The following is a 14,186-nucleotide window of genomic DNA, read 5'->3' on the forward strand; positions in this document are numbered from 1 at the left end:
CGACGGGTCCGAGATGATTAGTCATTTCTGGCTTACATCGAGGAGGTGATGCGACGGGATCAGGGTGCTGAGTTATTAGAGACTAGAGTTGTCTCAGAGTATCAGGATGTCTTTCAGGACATACCTGGATTACCTCCGGTGAGAGAGGTGGAGTTTTGTATTGAATTGCAGCCTGGCATAGCCCCGATATCCCGCGCACACTATCGTATGGCACCAGCTGAGATGAGGGAGCTTCAGACCCAGTTGGACGAGTTATTAGCTCAGGGTTTTATTCGCCGGAGTCATTCTCCGTGGGGCGCGCCGGTCCTCTTCGTGAAGAAGAAGGATGGCAGTATGAGATTATGCATAGATTATCGAGAGTTGAACAAGGTCACTATCCGGAATATGTACCCACTACCTAGGATTGATGACTTGTTTGACCAGTTGCAGGGTGCGTAGTATTTCTCGAAGATTGATCTTCGTTCTGGCTATCATCAGTTGTGGGTTAGGGAGATTGATATTCCCAAGACCGCCTTTCTTACTCGATATGGTTCTTTCGAGTTCTTAGTCATGTCATTTGGGTTAACCAATGCACCTGCGGTATTCATGGACTTGATGAACCGGGTTTTTCGTCCCTTCTTAGATCAGTTTGTGATCGTTTTCATTGATGATATTCTCATTTACTCGAGATCGGAGGAAGATCACGAGGAGCATCTACGGATAGCGTTGAGGACTCTGCAGGAGCATCAGCTGTTGCCATCAAGGATTGTACATCCTTAACAACATTTGCCATCAAGGATGCTTCAAACAATCTTGATGGCCGCCCGACAAGGATGCCAAAAAATCTTTGATAGTGAATGTCGTCAAGGATATCTCATCATGAATGTGCATTCTTGATAGGTGCCCATCAAGGATGTCAACATCCATGACACGATATATATTAATAGGCTATCCCTGATAAGATCCTGTTAAGGATGCACAATACCGATGGGATTTTGAGCATCCTTGATGGGAATGGTTGTCAAGAACGCCTAGTTTTCTATTATTATATATATCATCAATCAACTTAAACCAAAGCATAGAAATATGGGAGAACCACGTGCTTTTTTTGGATCCGCTATAACAGCGCGATGCCAACTCGCAGGCCATACGGGGTGGTCCATAACAACTTGCAAGGTGGGGACACCGGCGTTTCACGAGCGGTTGGCCGCAGCGTTAAAGCGCGATCAAAAATCCTTTTCCATATGAGAAAAAGGCAACTGTACGTGCACGCACAAGAAAAAAACATCATAAAAAAGGGAAGGAAAATAACCAAGGAAAGACATAAAAGAAAAGAACAAATGACATGCTTCCATAAATGTAGACAGTAATGCAATCATATGTATCACCTTTACACAGTGCACTACTAAAAAAGTCATCTTTACCAGAACTCTTAACATGTGATCCACTTACGACCCCCTCAACCCCCATGTGATCTTTCTTAAATCTTCACACCCTCCATCATTACCTAATATCTGTATACTTATTATGTAAATCTCATCAGAATTTTTCCACGCTAAGTACTAAAAGAAAAGCTCAGCCTCAGCGTAGTAGCCTCTATGTCCAAGTTCCTTCTAGCTCTCTCCCTACTGTTATTGCTCCTGCAGCTTCCCCATGGTCAGTAGCAAAATCTGTTAAAATTTACATTTTATAGCTACTATTACTTGCATTTGCTACCATGCTTGTCACGTTTTCAAAACGCAGTAGAGATTCCACTTCCTTAACAGTTTATTATTTAGTCAACGGTTGTGACTCATTCTAAATTTAAAATTAGCATTCTTGAGATTTGCAGTCAAAGATGAACGGTATAACAGAAATGGTTGTGGCCAAGAAAGTACCAAACAGTATCACTCAAGAGGAATCACAATCATCTACTAAATATTAAGTTGTAACTGAGAAAACAATGTCTTCCAATCTTTTTTTATTATTATTTGCATTTGTTATTCTTATGAGATTGTTAGAAAGAATAGATCTTCTCCATTACTAAGAAAACACAACCAAAGAATTCACTCTCTCAATGACAAATTATAAATTGTTGAGTTTGAGGACCAACTGCTCGGCGCCGTTGCAGGACGGGCGGCAAAATGCTTGAAGAGCATCCCATCAGTGAAGCAGACTCAAACAGGATTCGGACACCCACCGAAGTTCACCGTCACGATCACGAACAGCTGCCCAATGTGCCCGGTGATCGAAGTCCACGTCAAGTGCGGGGATTTCCCTCAGTCCCTGGTCAGCCCCATGGTTTTCAGGGTGGTACGGTTTGATGACTGCGTTGCCAATGCGGGCTTGCCTTTGGCTCCACTTCAGAGTGTTTCCTTCAATTACACTCATCAGAGGTTTAATATGGCTCCGAAATCTTGGTCTTATCAATGTGAATGAGATCACTAGCTACTGTGGTCATGTAACGGAGCTCCCAACCAAGTGCGTTATGTTGCAATTTTATGTTTGATCACAAGTAACAGAATAACGAATGTAATGTTATGTGGTTCTAATCTGTACTATTAAAGCATTTCCTAGCTGCAACTCATCTAATTTTCAACTATATATCTTCCTCTACAACACACTTTTGTGTTGGTGGTGTTGTGATTGTCAGAATATTCATGTCTGAGTATAGTCTTACACTGAAAAGGATAAACAAGAGTAATTGCCTTAAAATAAGAGTTAGCTAGGGTTATTACCTAGCAGTTTAAGCTTTCTATTAAGGTTGGTTCCTGAACCTCCATCAAAGCCCCAACAACTCTACAAGTGGTGTTAATTAGAATAGAAAGTGAAGTCAACTCCAATGTTTGTTAATGATTGGTGTGTACGTCATGCTGCTTCCATGATTAATCATGTTTGTAGGCCGAAGTTCAACTAATTTGTAATGGAATATCTTATCATGTTTGTAGCCATGTTGCGGTGGCATCATAATTAACCTCCTACCAATGTACATACATATATGTATATACAAAATCAACTCGTCAACATCAACTAAAAACTCATGACTTGTTCCCAGCTGGGTCTATATACGTACGTGTACATGCACATGAAGCTCACTTGTACCTCGTATATTCATTCATATATGTGCATGCTTCATTCCAATCTATCTACTCGCTCATTAATTCCTCCCTCCAAAAATTTGTTTCGAATTCCCACACCACGGCCAAAGGTGGCTTCACCATCTCCCCCCTCCTCCTCCTCAAGCGCAACCGATCCGGCATCACACAAAGCGAATCCCATCTCCTCCCATCCGCCCAGCCCTCACTCACACCTCCTCCTCCCCCTCCACCACCTCGAAACAAATCTCACACCTTATCCTGCCGCCGCTAACTCCAAACCAAACACCCCTCCTCTTCTTCCTCGCTCTTCGCCCTCTACCCATCTCTCCTCTCCCCTCCTCCCCTCTCTCACCCCTCGCCTCCTGTGCCGCCTCTCAACCTCGCATCCGCAGCCTCTCCAAATCCCACGCCCTCCTCTCCGGCTCCGTCTCTACTCGCATTGACCGCGCCTCTCCCCTCTCCCCAAACAACTTCACCTTCCCCTTCCTCCTCAACTCCTCCGCCTCCCTCTCCCTCCTCCCCTCCGGCTCCGAGCTCCATGCCCGTCTCACAAAAACCGGGTACACCTCGTACCTGCCCGTCGCCAATGCCCTCGTTGATTTCTACGGAAAATGCGGCCAACTTGAACTTGCCCACGACGTGTTTGATGAAATGGCTCTTAAAGATACAGTTTCTTATAATGCCGTTCTTGGGGCCCACGCTAGGTTAGGAGAGGACATGCGCCGTGCCCGGAAGGTGTTTGACGGAATGGGAGAGAGGAACGTGATCACGTGGAACGCGATGGTGGTCGGGTACGTCAATGCTGGGGAGCTGGGGATGGCGAGGGCGGTGTTTGATGAGATGACGGAGAGGAATGTGGTTTCTTGGAGCGTGTTGGTGATGGGGTATTGTAAGGGGTGTTTGTTGGATGATGCGAGGGAGTTGTTCGATAGGATGCCGAATAAGAATTTGGTTTCGTGGAGCGTGATGATAACAGGGTATTCGCAAAGCGGGAGGGCGGAGGAGGCGATGGGTTTGTTTTGGGAGATGGAGAGGACGGGGGTTGCCCTAGATCCTGCGACGATGACTGGGGTTATCTCTGCCGCTGCCCAATTGGGGAGAGCCGAGCTCGCAAATTGGATCGGATGCTACGTGGACCGAAATGGGATTGAGAGGAACGAGCGGGTCCTCACTGCACTGGTCGATATGCACGCTAAGTGTGGGAATGTTGAACAGGCTCTTCACCTGTTTGATGAAATCCCTTATCGAGATGTGTTCTCGTATGCTGCCCTGTTAAACGGGCTCGCTTCCAATGGTCACGGAGAGAAAGCTCTAGAGATATTCTATCGAATGCGAGCAGACGGCATAAAGCCTGACCACATAACATTTGTTGGAGTGTTGAGTGCTTGTAGCCATGCTGGGCTAGTTGACATGGGGTTGGAATTTTGGGAGAGCATGGTTCGGGATTATGAAATTGAGCGCGGACCTGATCATTATGCTTGTGTTGTTGACATGTTAAGTCGTGCAGGACGGCTTGAAGAAGCATTTGAAATGGCATGGAGTATGCCAAAAGGGCCACATCCTGGAGCTCTTGGAGCTTTGCTTGCAGGTTGTAAGACTTATCGTAACCTGGAGATTGCAGAGAGGATCGCTGGGAAGTTATTTGAGTTGGAGCCTGGGAATACAGGGAACTACATACTTCTTTCAAGCATTTATGCGTCAAAAGATCGATGGGAGGATGCTGCACGAGTTAGGAGAGTGATGAAGGAGAGATGTAGTCAGAAGAGCCCAGGATCAAGTTGGTTTTAGGATGTCACTGTAAATAAAGAGAGAGTGCTATACTTACCAGCGATATGCATGTTGAGCTTACAGCAGTTGCAAGTTTTAGAAAGGAATGGCGTGCAAGAAAACTTTGAACTTCATTTAATGAGCATGAAACTAGTGTAGATGAATTATGAAGCACCAATTGCAAGTTTTAGAGAGGAATGGCGTGCAAGAAAACTTTGAACTTCATTTAATGAGCATGAAACTAGTGTAGATGAATTATGAAGAACGACACCAGGATTCTACGATTGTATATCATACAGGCAATAACCACTTGATGATGATTCTCATGGTTACTTGAGCTGTTACGTCTGATAAACGAACATGGATGATAAACGAATACCTCCTTCAATGGTTGCCAGATTGCAAGATTTGAAATACAGTGATGGGAGGGATCGAGGCATGAGCCTAAGGGTTATTTTCATTGTTGGGCTGTGAGGAAGTACATGAAAAATCCAAGAGCAGAAGGCAGATTTTTCCGTGGAGAGCCAGAAGCGAGTACAGACTACAGCAGAAGTTGCGATATCTGAGGCTCAGCATGGGGATGTTTACTGAAGCATCATAAAGCGTAACTTCACCGATATGAATTGTAGAGTATATCGTCAAAGTTAATTAAGAAGATTTCGGGCATGTTAAGTGTCTTCTATTGTTATTTATAAAAATGTTTATAATTCATATGTGATGTTATAGGTTACAAACAGAGCAATTCTGCCCTAATGACTGTATGGGACAAGATCATACCATCGATTTAAAGAATGAGAAGAGAAGATTACTCGATATTCTGTTAGCAATGTTTCGAAGAAGGGAAATAATTTTGGGTAGCATAACTCTTAAGCACTCGTGCATCTTCACGAAGACAGCTAATGTTCTCAAGAGAATGTTTCTGAGAAGTCCTGAGCCTAGTGAGACCTTGGATTTCAATCGTAAAGGAAGTCTCACTTTTCCTGAGAAATCTTCTGAGCTTATAATTACTTGTGCCCAAGGTGTCTTATATTTTCAGTAAATATCTCAATCCAAAGGATCCCTCTTGCTGCCTTTCTTAGTTATCCTATCGGGATGTCTTCTGTCGATTATTAAGACTGAAAAAGATGGCAGGATGAAACAAATTTTACTCTTCGTAAAACAAAATGGAATCGTAACGCTCATCTTGTCACTTCTTGTATTTTACTACTGGAACTTGGACTGTTATCCTCAAATATCAAAAAGGTCTTCTGGAGTTCCGACTTTAATTACTGGCTGATGATAGGCTTGAGAATCTAAAGCTGTGTATGTTAGTTGCATTAGTCAAACTTGGGACCTTGGTGATGATGACACGTTGGTGTCTCTGGAACAAAGGAAATATGTTGAAAAAATTTGCAGATTAAAAGGACAGAAACAGATGAAAAAGCCTGAAATGTCCGTTTTCATGTCAATCTGTTTATCGCGATGAGCTGGAAACAAAAAGAAGACAAAGTAGAGAAGACAATGGAGTTGGCCAACTATCCAAAAACTTCTATCAAGGGCCAGGACCACAGCAGGATTGGATTTTCCGATGCTGGAACCAAATCAGTCTGTTACTAGAGAATTTTTCTGAAATTAGAAATTTCGTGATGGTTTACTGTAATTTTCAGCGTTCATGGTAGTTTATCGAGAAAATAAATAAAATTTATGGCGGTATTGGTTTAACCTTTGGATTATAGATTTAAATCGCAGGAATTGGTGGTTTCAGCTTTGAGATTTCAGTTAGGATTTCATATGGGTGCTTGATCTTTTTCTAACTAGCTAGATGGATTACATGAAACTAAAATCAGTGAACGCTTATCAGTAGCAAGGTGGTTCGTAGGTCAAATGTTGAAGAAGTCACCTAAGTTGCTGCCCCAATTTCTCAAAGAAACATGGGTAGTTCAACAGAATTCAATGACATCGAAATCAAAATATAAATATATCACCAACTATCATGCTATCGATCAAGTTTATCATCCTGTAACTTTACAACAAATACTTCCATTCTTACTCACACGTGACATGGAAATGAATAATTAGGTGGAAAAACATATTTCCCGGTCAAAAATAATAAAGCCGGGTCTACCCACCTTAATCAAAACAAGAAATACTACATATACATACAGCAATATTTTCTTGATCTTTCTACCAAGAACAAATCTATGAAGTATTAATATTGTGTTGTTGGAGGATCCTAGATGACCGAATAGTTGTTGATCGCTCTACTGATGTTGGGTTCGAAGGATCTAAAGCAGTGTTCTTCCCAGCTTCTGTTGAGTTCAACGACCAACCATTACAGGATTCTTTGGTACTTGAAACATTTTCTTCTGTATTGAGGAAAAGGCAAACTACAGCACAGTCATCTATTTTGGATGTTGGATGTTTGATCCTCCATGATCGAATTGCTGCGTTAACAATAGCGCGTGATGCATTAGACCGATCAGGAGCTGAGGCAACAATAGTTACCACTTGTTCATTGGATAGCACATCCCAAACCTACAGCAATCAGAGGCACACACATTTATTAGCAAAATAAAAGCACAGCTCATCAATTCATTTGAAGGGCATAGCCAGAAGAGAAACAAAGAAGGGTGATTTACATAGATACCCAAACTCATCCACATCTGCGAGTTTACTCTCCAAATCTAGATATTTGCTAATATGCCCCCAATTTTATAACTTCTTTTTTGCGAGAATAAATTCTATACCATATTGAGCTGAAATACCCTCCCAAGTTAGCTCTTTTAGTTTATGAACGGTAGAACAGGAAATTTTCAACAAGACAGCTATCAATAAAATTATGAATATCTTAATATCTATTAATTACTATTATTTGGAGAAGGCTGGCTTTTGGACCAATTTTTCGTTGCTCTATCCCGGTGCGTCACGATTTCAAAATATCCATAAAACTTATCATGCTTTACCCAATCATAGGAGGGACAAAATTGGAGAATATTCCCAAAAAAAGAAACTGCCATGTTCCATCCCCATGTTCCAATTCTCAACCATCTTTCCCCAAAAAATTACCCACACTGAACAACAAACGAGAAAGAGCCCTCTTCTCTCTCCTCAAGAGTAATAATGGTAGCTCGTGCACCTCTTAGACTAATTGTCAACTATCCCTCATTGCCAAACCTCTCCCATCAATTGTTGAAACTTTCAATCCCCACTCCAACCTCAAACCACCGCGAACTCTATCTTTTCTTTAATGGCATACAGCACATCATCGCTCCTGCTGCCGCAGCCAATGACAAGGGAGGTTGTTTCTGGCTGCAAGTGTGGCAGTGGATATGGAGGACACATACAGTTTTTCCCCCTCCATATTTCTTCAATGGTTTGTTTGATAATTTGTGTTAGATTTCCATTTCAGGACTTCAAGGGAGAAAATTGCAAAGTATTTTTCTGTCTCAGAATGCAGACATACAATAAATGGAATTGAGAAGCCAACTCATAATAAAATGATATATAGTCTTAGTAGTAACAATTTACAACCCACTATTTTGATTTGTGGATGTATGACTCCTTGGGACCCATCCCAAGGTTGCCTAAATGGAACCATTCTCTGTAATCAACATGCATCTGCATAACATTTCAAACTGCATCTGAATCCTTTGCACATCAGACATTATTAACACCCATATGAATTACAACCACACTAACAACATTTCACATGATGCGTGCATGGCACTGTACACATTTGTGTGTAATAAAACTATGTATATTAGGTGCTAACATCTTTTAGCACAACTTTCAACTGTGTCATGCATGCAGAAGACTAGTTATTTATTATCATTAACTTTTGGGGTTTGTTTCAGCTCAACACAGTAGTTTGGGCAGTATATTAGCAATAGCAGATACCTAGACTTGGGAGAAATTAGCAAATATAGATGATTTTGGGGGTATATATGTAAAAACCCCAACAAAGGAACATGGACAAATATAAGGTTTGATTACCCCATCGGTGGCCAACACAATGAACTCATCCTTCTCAGTGATGCGTCGATATGAAACTTCAGGCACAGAGATAAGGCCAAAGTCTTTGAGGCAAAAATCTCCGAAAGCTCTCGCCATTGATAAGCCTGGGGCATTGTTATTTGGAAGCCAAAGCCGAGCCACCTTTGGCTCGTCTCGAAGTGCAAAAACTCGGCCCTTACACCGCCTTATTCTCTCTGCTTCCCCTGTCAAAATCATAAGACCAATTTTTGTTACTTGTTATTGAAAAACTAGTACACCCAGTTGAAGCATTTGCTAAAGATTAAGCATGTAACAACCTGTGGAGTGCAATTTCTCATAGCAAACTAAAGTTAGATCATGGTAAGACCATAGACTTGAATTCACCCTAAAACATGTGGAATTGAAATCAGACCTCACGTATTAGAAGGAAGTGCATCTAACGATGTAAGTATTCGATAGCGTGAGTAAGTGTAGAAAGTGCATCTAAAACTGAAACCATCCAATAGAGTGAATCAGTTAAGAATATTTAAATACATTTCATAGACGAAATTTATTGGAGATCATAGGAAACAGGACCAAAATAGTAAATAGAATTACAATTTCACTGTTCAAACTACAAGTGTTGTAAAATTTAGATGTTTGTAAATTACGGACAGCAAAAGGAGCCTTATAAATGTACCCTATAAGTACATTATAAATACAGATGAAATAATAGGAATTAGGGAGAAAAAAACAGCAGAATGTAAATTTGGAGTCATAGGTAGAATGGCAGGTATTCTTACTCGGAAGATTTGGCTTGAGGTCCACAGTCAACTGAACTGCAACCAAGCGGTCATTTTGGTCTCTTGTACCCATAATAGCTCGTGAGTCTCCAACATTACCAATTACAAGGTCTTGACCCTACAAAAGTTAGAAATGAAGTTAATCAAGCATGACGCAGATCTAGAAAAGAAGCTGTTCCCTTTTCAATTCGACGTGTACAAACTATACAAATAAAATTTCTATAAGACTACTACCTGCTTGAGAAGGGTAACTGCTGTTGTCCCACTAAAGAAGCAATCAATATTTGGGTGTACTTCTAGTTCTTTATCCACAACCTTAAAGGCCTTCAAGAAAGACCGTTTAAATCCCATAAGTATATCTGAATGATTCTCCTTCTGTTTCAAATCAACAGAAACCCCAGATTTTTCCTCCAAATTAAGAGATGAAGATTCCTCGGAATTCATGCTCCCTGCTTTGCTTAAATTATTGTTCTCTTTAAAGCAAATATTGCCAACTTCAACTTCCAAATGGGAACTTAATTTCAGTGGGAGAGAATCTCTCACGCGTCTTGCGACCACATGTCCAAATGGTCCATGGCCATCAAAAACCCCACAGAAAATCGTGTCACTTCTTGCGCAGAAGTTCTGGAAAATTGGAAATAGATTATAATCAAAACAACATAAAAATGACTTAACCCCATCATATCTGAATTTTGTTATAACAGATGGCAACAATAAATGAAGAAAACTTCTGTATACAGCATAGGAAACAAGGCGCAGTATTATAAGTTAGAGGTCATTCAACAGACAGACCTGGTGGCAGCTATGTTAGAAAGATGCACTCAGTCATCATTCACAAAGACTAGCTTAGACTAGCTTGTGCATACCAAATGCTGTGTTTTCCATTTCCATTTTTCTTTAATTTAACTTTTTCCATCTTTTTCTGTGCCCATTATTTGTCTAGCCATGCTAAACCCAATACAACACATTTTCATTGCTGTACTCTACATAAGTACGGGGAAAAATCCAATAAGTAATGACTTCGATCTGTCAATATTCAACTGAAGCTGGTAAACTGCATTAGCTCAAGGTTGAAGAGGACCAAGGTTTGAATCCCAGAAGCAGTACCCAGGATTTAAACCTGGATAAGTGAGCTGCACAATGCCTCACTGTACAGAAGGCTGAAGTTAACTGATCTAGCATCTATCTTATGCAGAAAGAGGATAAAGTGAGATTTTTCCTAATGTATGAAGAGAAAAAAAATGTTTCACATAATCAGTTTATTAAAGGCATAATATCATCTCGTAACTATGTCTATTTCCACGGCACTTTCTGGTTGCCATTACAGAAATATCATACCATCACTCTGTTTACTGCGTCTTCTTACCATTAAGCTCCAATATCGCATTCAATGGCCAAACTATATTCTCACAACCAAAGTCCTTATCAGGGGTGAAAAGGAAAAAGAAAATCTCCTGTAGTCCAGAGCTGAAAGATGACAATCATCAGAGCTACTTTCAACCAAGCCAAACCTTCAGTCCATACTCCATTTGATATCCAACACCGAAACATCTAACATGTAATTTTTTTAATATTTGTTCTAATTCAACATTGCATACTCAGCCCTAAAATGCATACTCAGCCCTAACAGTTGAAATGCCCAGCATAACTTTGTCAAAGTTCGTGTATAAATTATCTGCTAAGGTCGTTTTGGTGCACCTGACAATTCATGTTCTAGCATCATCTCACTAAAAAGTACAGATATTATTATCACTTCTAAGTTCTAACTCAACATTCTCTACTCATTATTGTTGCATCTTGCTTAATACTCAAGCTTGATTTAACTTCTCAAGGATGTTAATCAACAGTGCTACGATCACAATTACCTATTTTCTGGATCACTAGCAACCACTTGAGTAGGAAGGCAATGCGCAGACATTCTTCCAACTACGAGTATGGCTATTGTAATGGAGTTGAGTATATGAGCCACATCTCAACTAATGGAATTCCATGTATCTCAGCATCTCATTTCCTACTCCGGGTATAGAAGGAAATGGTTAGCCACTGACTTTAGCATGTCTAACATGACTCTCGATCCTCAGTTGTTCTATAAACGTGGACACAATCACACATCTTTCTTTGATAATGCAGAGGCATGCTAACTATGTTGACTTTACCATTCCTAAATATCAAGCTCTCCAAGACACGGGGGGATCTTATACAATTTCACATATATATCTTCAACAGTTTAGTGGTATGCATATTGATATTTATACTAGAAGAATCAAGGATCAACCTAGAGAAAATAAGTTGGATGAAGCACACTGTATTCAGTCAATTTCTGTGTGTTTGACAATCTGAAAATGAAGGTAAACAATGTTCATTCAGTACTTTCAAACTTTCATTTTCCACTTCCTCTCTATAACACCCAGAGTTGTATTCACATAAACATTGCAACTTTTCCACGTGGCACCTTGTTGTGAGCACTGTCACACAAGTACAAATCCTACCATAACAGCCTTCATGCAAGCGAGTTATTGTGATCCATACAAAGAGGGAAATGGAATTCCCCAATTGTCCCGATACTTTTTTTTGTATGGATCAGAACACCCCGCTCGCATGCAGGTTGTTGTGAAAAAATTGGTACTCCTTTCTAGCTTTTCCTTCCCCTTGCAGCTATCAAAAAGTTGTTTCCTTGATGTACCCTCAAACTTTGTTTGGAGCGCTGGAATAGATGGGAATAAAATGCTCATTCCCTCTTCTCATTCATGTGTACCAAACACAACATCATTTTTAGAAGTTAGAATGTTCATTCTCACTTCTCCTTTATTCCCACTTTTTGTGGGAATGGGCATTCCCAATGAGTTTGTAGAGAATGAGCATTCCCACTTAAGTAGGAATGAAAATTTTAAATTAAATATCAAATATGCCATGATTTCTTATTAATCATCCATACAAAAAATAAATAGATTTTCATTCTCATTTCATTCTCTAATCGCATCCAAACATGAGAATAGGAACGAGCATTCCGCTTCTACACTTATGGAATTCCTTTCGTTATTTCATTCCATTCTCATTTGATCCAATTCCCGCGCATCAAATGAGGTGTCAAAGTTGATTGAGAATAATTCCCTTCTCCTACTTTCCAAAATGAACACACTCAAGTCACTTTCACCAAGATGAACACGCTCGCCACTTTCACATAACCAAAGGTAAACTTTATACTGCACCCACTCGTGTTAATGCATATCTTCAATTATAGTTAATAGTATACATCAGAACCAACCAAATTCTTCAATTTCACCTATATCTCTAAAGTTATTCATTCTCCATCAATAAAGCAATGACTTAAACAATACAAAAATGGCTCCAAAACTAAAATTAGGGTTTTTTTCTTTTTTTTTACCTCCCAAACGATCATAGCATCCTGATTAGTCCCCTTCTTCCCCTGCTGAGTGAACATCGAAGCAATTCCACTAGCCCCGTTCGAGAACATCCTCCCCGGGATCCTCCGCATCGCCTCCAGCGAAGGCCGCTCCTCGCCGCCGCCTCATCTTTCCTAGCGGCTCTCCTCGTTATTTGTTGGCTGCTTCTTCGATCGTATGAGCGACCGGAAAACGCCGCCGCTCGACGAGGGCGTCGGAGGCAGCGGAGGGACAAGCAGGAGCCCATCCTCAGGGTTCTCATTATGGTCAGCAGGCACTCGAGGCCGTAATCGCAAAGGCGTCGCCGCCGCGCGCGACGTCCACGACGGCGGCGGCGCCGCGGCGCGGGCTCTCGGCTGGCGGTCCATTGTGTGAGGTTACGGCTCACGCTAGGCTCATGGAGAGGAGAGAGAGAGAGAGAGAGAGAGAGAGAGAGATCTCGGGGTAATAAATGGGGGAGTTAATTGAAGGCTAGTAGTAGACTCTCCTCGCTCTCATGTTTCTTTTATGGTTCGGGTAAAGCCGGAAGCAACGTCCATTTATTGAGGTTTCTTTTCACTTTAGTACTCTAAAATGTTTAACTATTTGCGTCCAAGCTTTATCACATCGGACAAATTTTCAAAACCAACCTATTTACAAATTTAATCGTAGAAAACAACCCACTTCAGATTTAATTACAAAAACCGACCTGGTTTCAGCCTTGGCGCTGAAACCAGGTCGGTTTTTGTGAAAAAACTTTCGAAACTTCACGGGAGTTGAACTCCCGTGAAGTTTCCCAGTACAAAAAAAAAATTAAACTACGAAACTTCACGGGAGTTCAACTCCCGTGAAGTTTCAGATAAAAATTTTCAAAAACCGACCTGGTTTCAGCTCCAGGGCTGAAACCAGGTCGGTTTTTGCAATTAAATCTGAAATAGGTTGTTTTCTGCGATTAAATTTGTAAATAGGTTGGTTTTGAAAATTTGTCCTTATCACATCACATGCAACATTTGCTACATTTCCAGCAAACCAGACTAAATCGTGACTCAAACTTGTTTTAGATTGTTTCGCAGCCTCGTTTATTTATTATTGAGTCACGGATCAGCAGTAGTTGTCGTGAAGCCATACTCATATTTTTTTATCTTTTTAATGTACATAAAAACAAACTGACCTTTGTTTATATATATATATATATATATATATTTGGAACAAAGTTTTTTTTTTTT

General features: G+C 40.8%; 3 protein-coding genes across 3 annotated transcripts; 2 read left to right on the top strand and 1 right to left on the bottom strand.

The window, feature by feature from the left end:
• LOC109825001 (uncharacterized protein At1g05835-like) lies at positions 1,484-2,562 on the top strand. Its single transcript, XM_020391655.1, has 2 exons — positions 1,484-1,635; positions 2,090-2,562. The coding sequence occupies exons 1-2, from the start codon at positions 1,578-1,580 to the stop codon at positions 2,395-2,397; spliced, it is 366 nt and encodes a 121-aa protein (XP_020247244.1). The 5' UTR covers positions 1,484-1,577; the 3' UTR covers positions 2,398-2,562.
• On the top strand, positions 3,503-5,017 carry LOC109826756 (pentatricopeptide repeat-containing protein At3g29230-like; the record flags this gene model as incomplete). The annotated part of the gene is given in 2 exon segments (XM_020393775.1): positions 3,503-3,508; positions 3,510-5,017. Coding segments are annotated over 2 exon segments (1,341 nt in total), but the record flags the coding sequence as incomplete, so codon positions are not given.
• On the bottom strand, positions 6,768-13,352 carry LOC109825000 (probable protein phosphatase 2C 33). The gene is made up of 5 exons (XM_020391654.1): positions 12,963-13,352; positions 9,812-10,201; positions 9,578-9,695; positions 8,796-9,019; positions 6,768-7,337 (listed from the first exon to the last, which is right to left on the bottom strand). The coding sequence occupies exons 1-5, from the start codon at positions 13,071-13,073 to the stop codon at positions 7,002-7,004; spliced, it is 1,179 nt and encodes a 392-aa protein (XP_020247243.1). The 5' UTR covers positions 13,074-13,352; the 3' UTR covers positions 6,768-7,001.

Source organism: Asparagus officinalis, chromosome 10, assembly GCF_001876935.1.
Source record: "Asparagus officinalis chromosome 10, Aspof.V1, whole genome shotgun sequence".
Taxonomy (NCBI): Eukaryota; Viridiplantae; Streptophyta; class Magnoliopsida; order Asparagales; family Asparagaceae; genus Asparagus; species Asparagus officinalis.

Bases quoted from the DNA above. Each gene is read 5' to 3' on its own strand.
- LOC109825000 (XM_020391654.1), bottom strand. From the start codon at position 13,073: ATGCGGAGGATCCCGGGGAGGATGTTCTCGAACGGGGCTAGTGGAATT. The intron at 10,202-12,962 runs GTAAAAAAAAAG...CCAATTTTCCAG, and splicing joins ATGCTATGATCGTTTGGGAG to AACTTCTGCGCAAGAAGTGA. The intron at 9,696-9,811 runs GTAGTAGTCTTA...TAACTTTTGTAG, and splicing joins CAGTTACCCTTCTCAAGCAG to GGTCAAGACCTTGTAATTGG.
- LOC109825001 (XM_020391655.1), top strand. From the start codon at position 1,578: ATGTCCAAGTTCCTTCTAGCTCTCTCCCTACTGTTATTGCTCCTGCAG. The intron at 1,636-2,089 runs GTCAGTAGCAAA...GCGCCGTTGCAG, and splicing joins GCTCCTGCAGCTTCCCCATG to GACGGGCGGCAAAATGCTTG.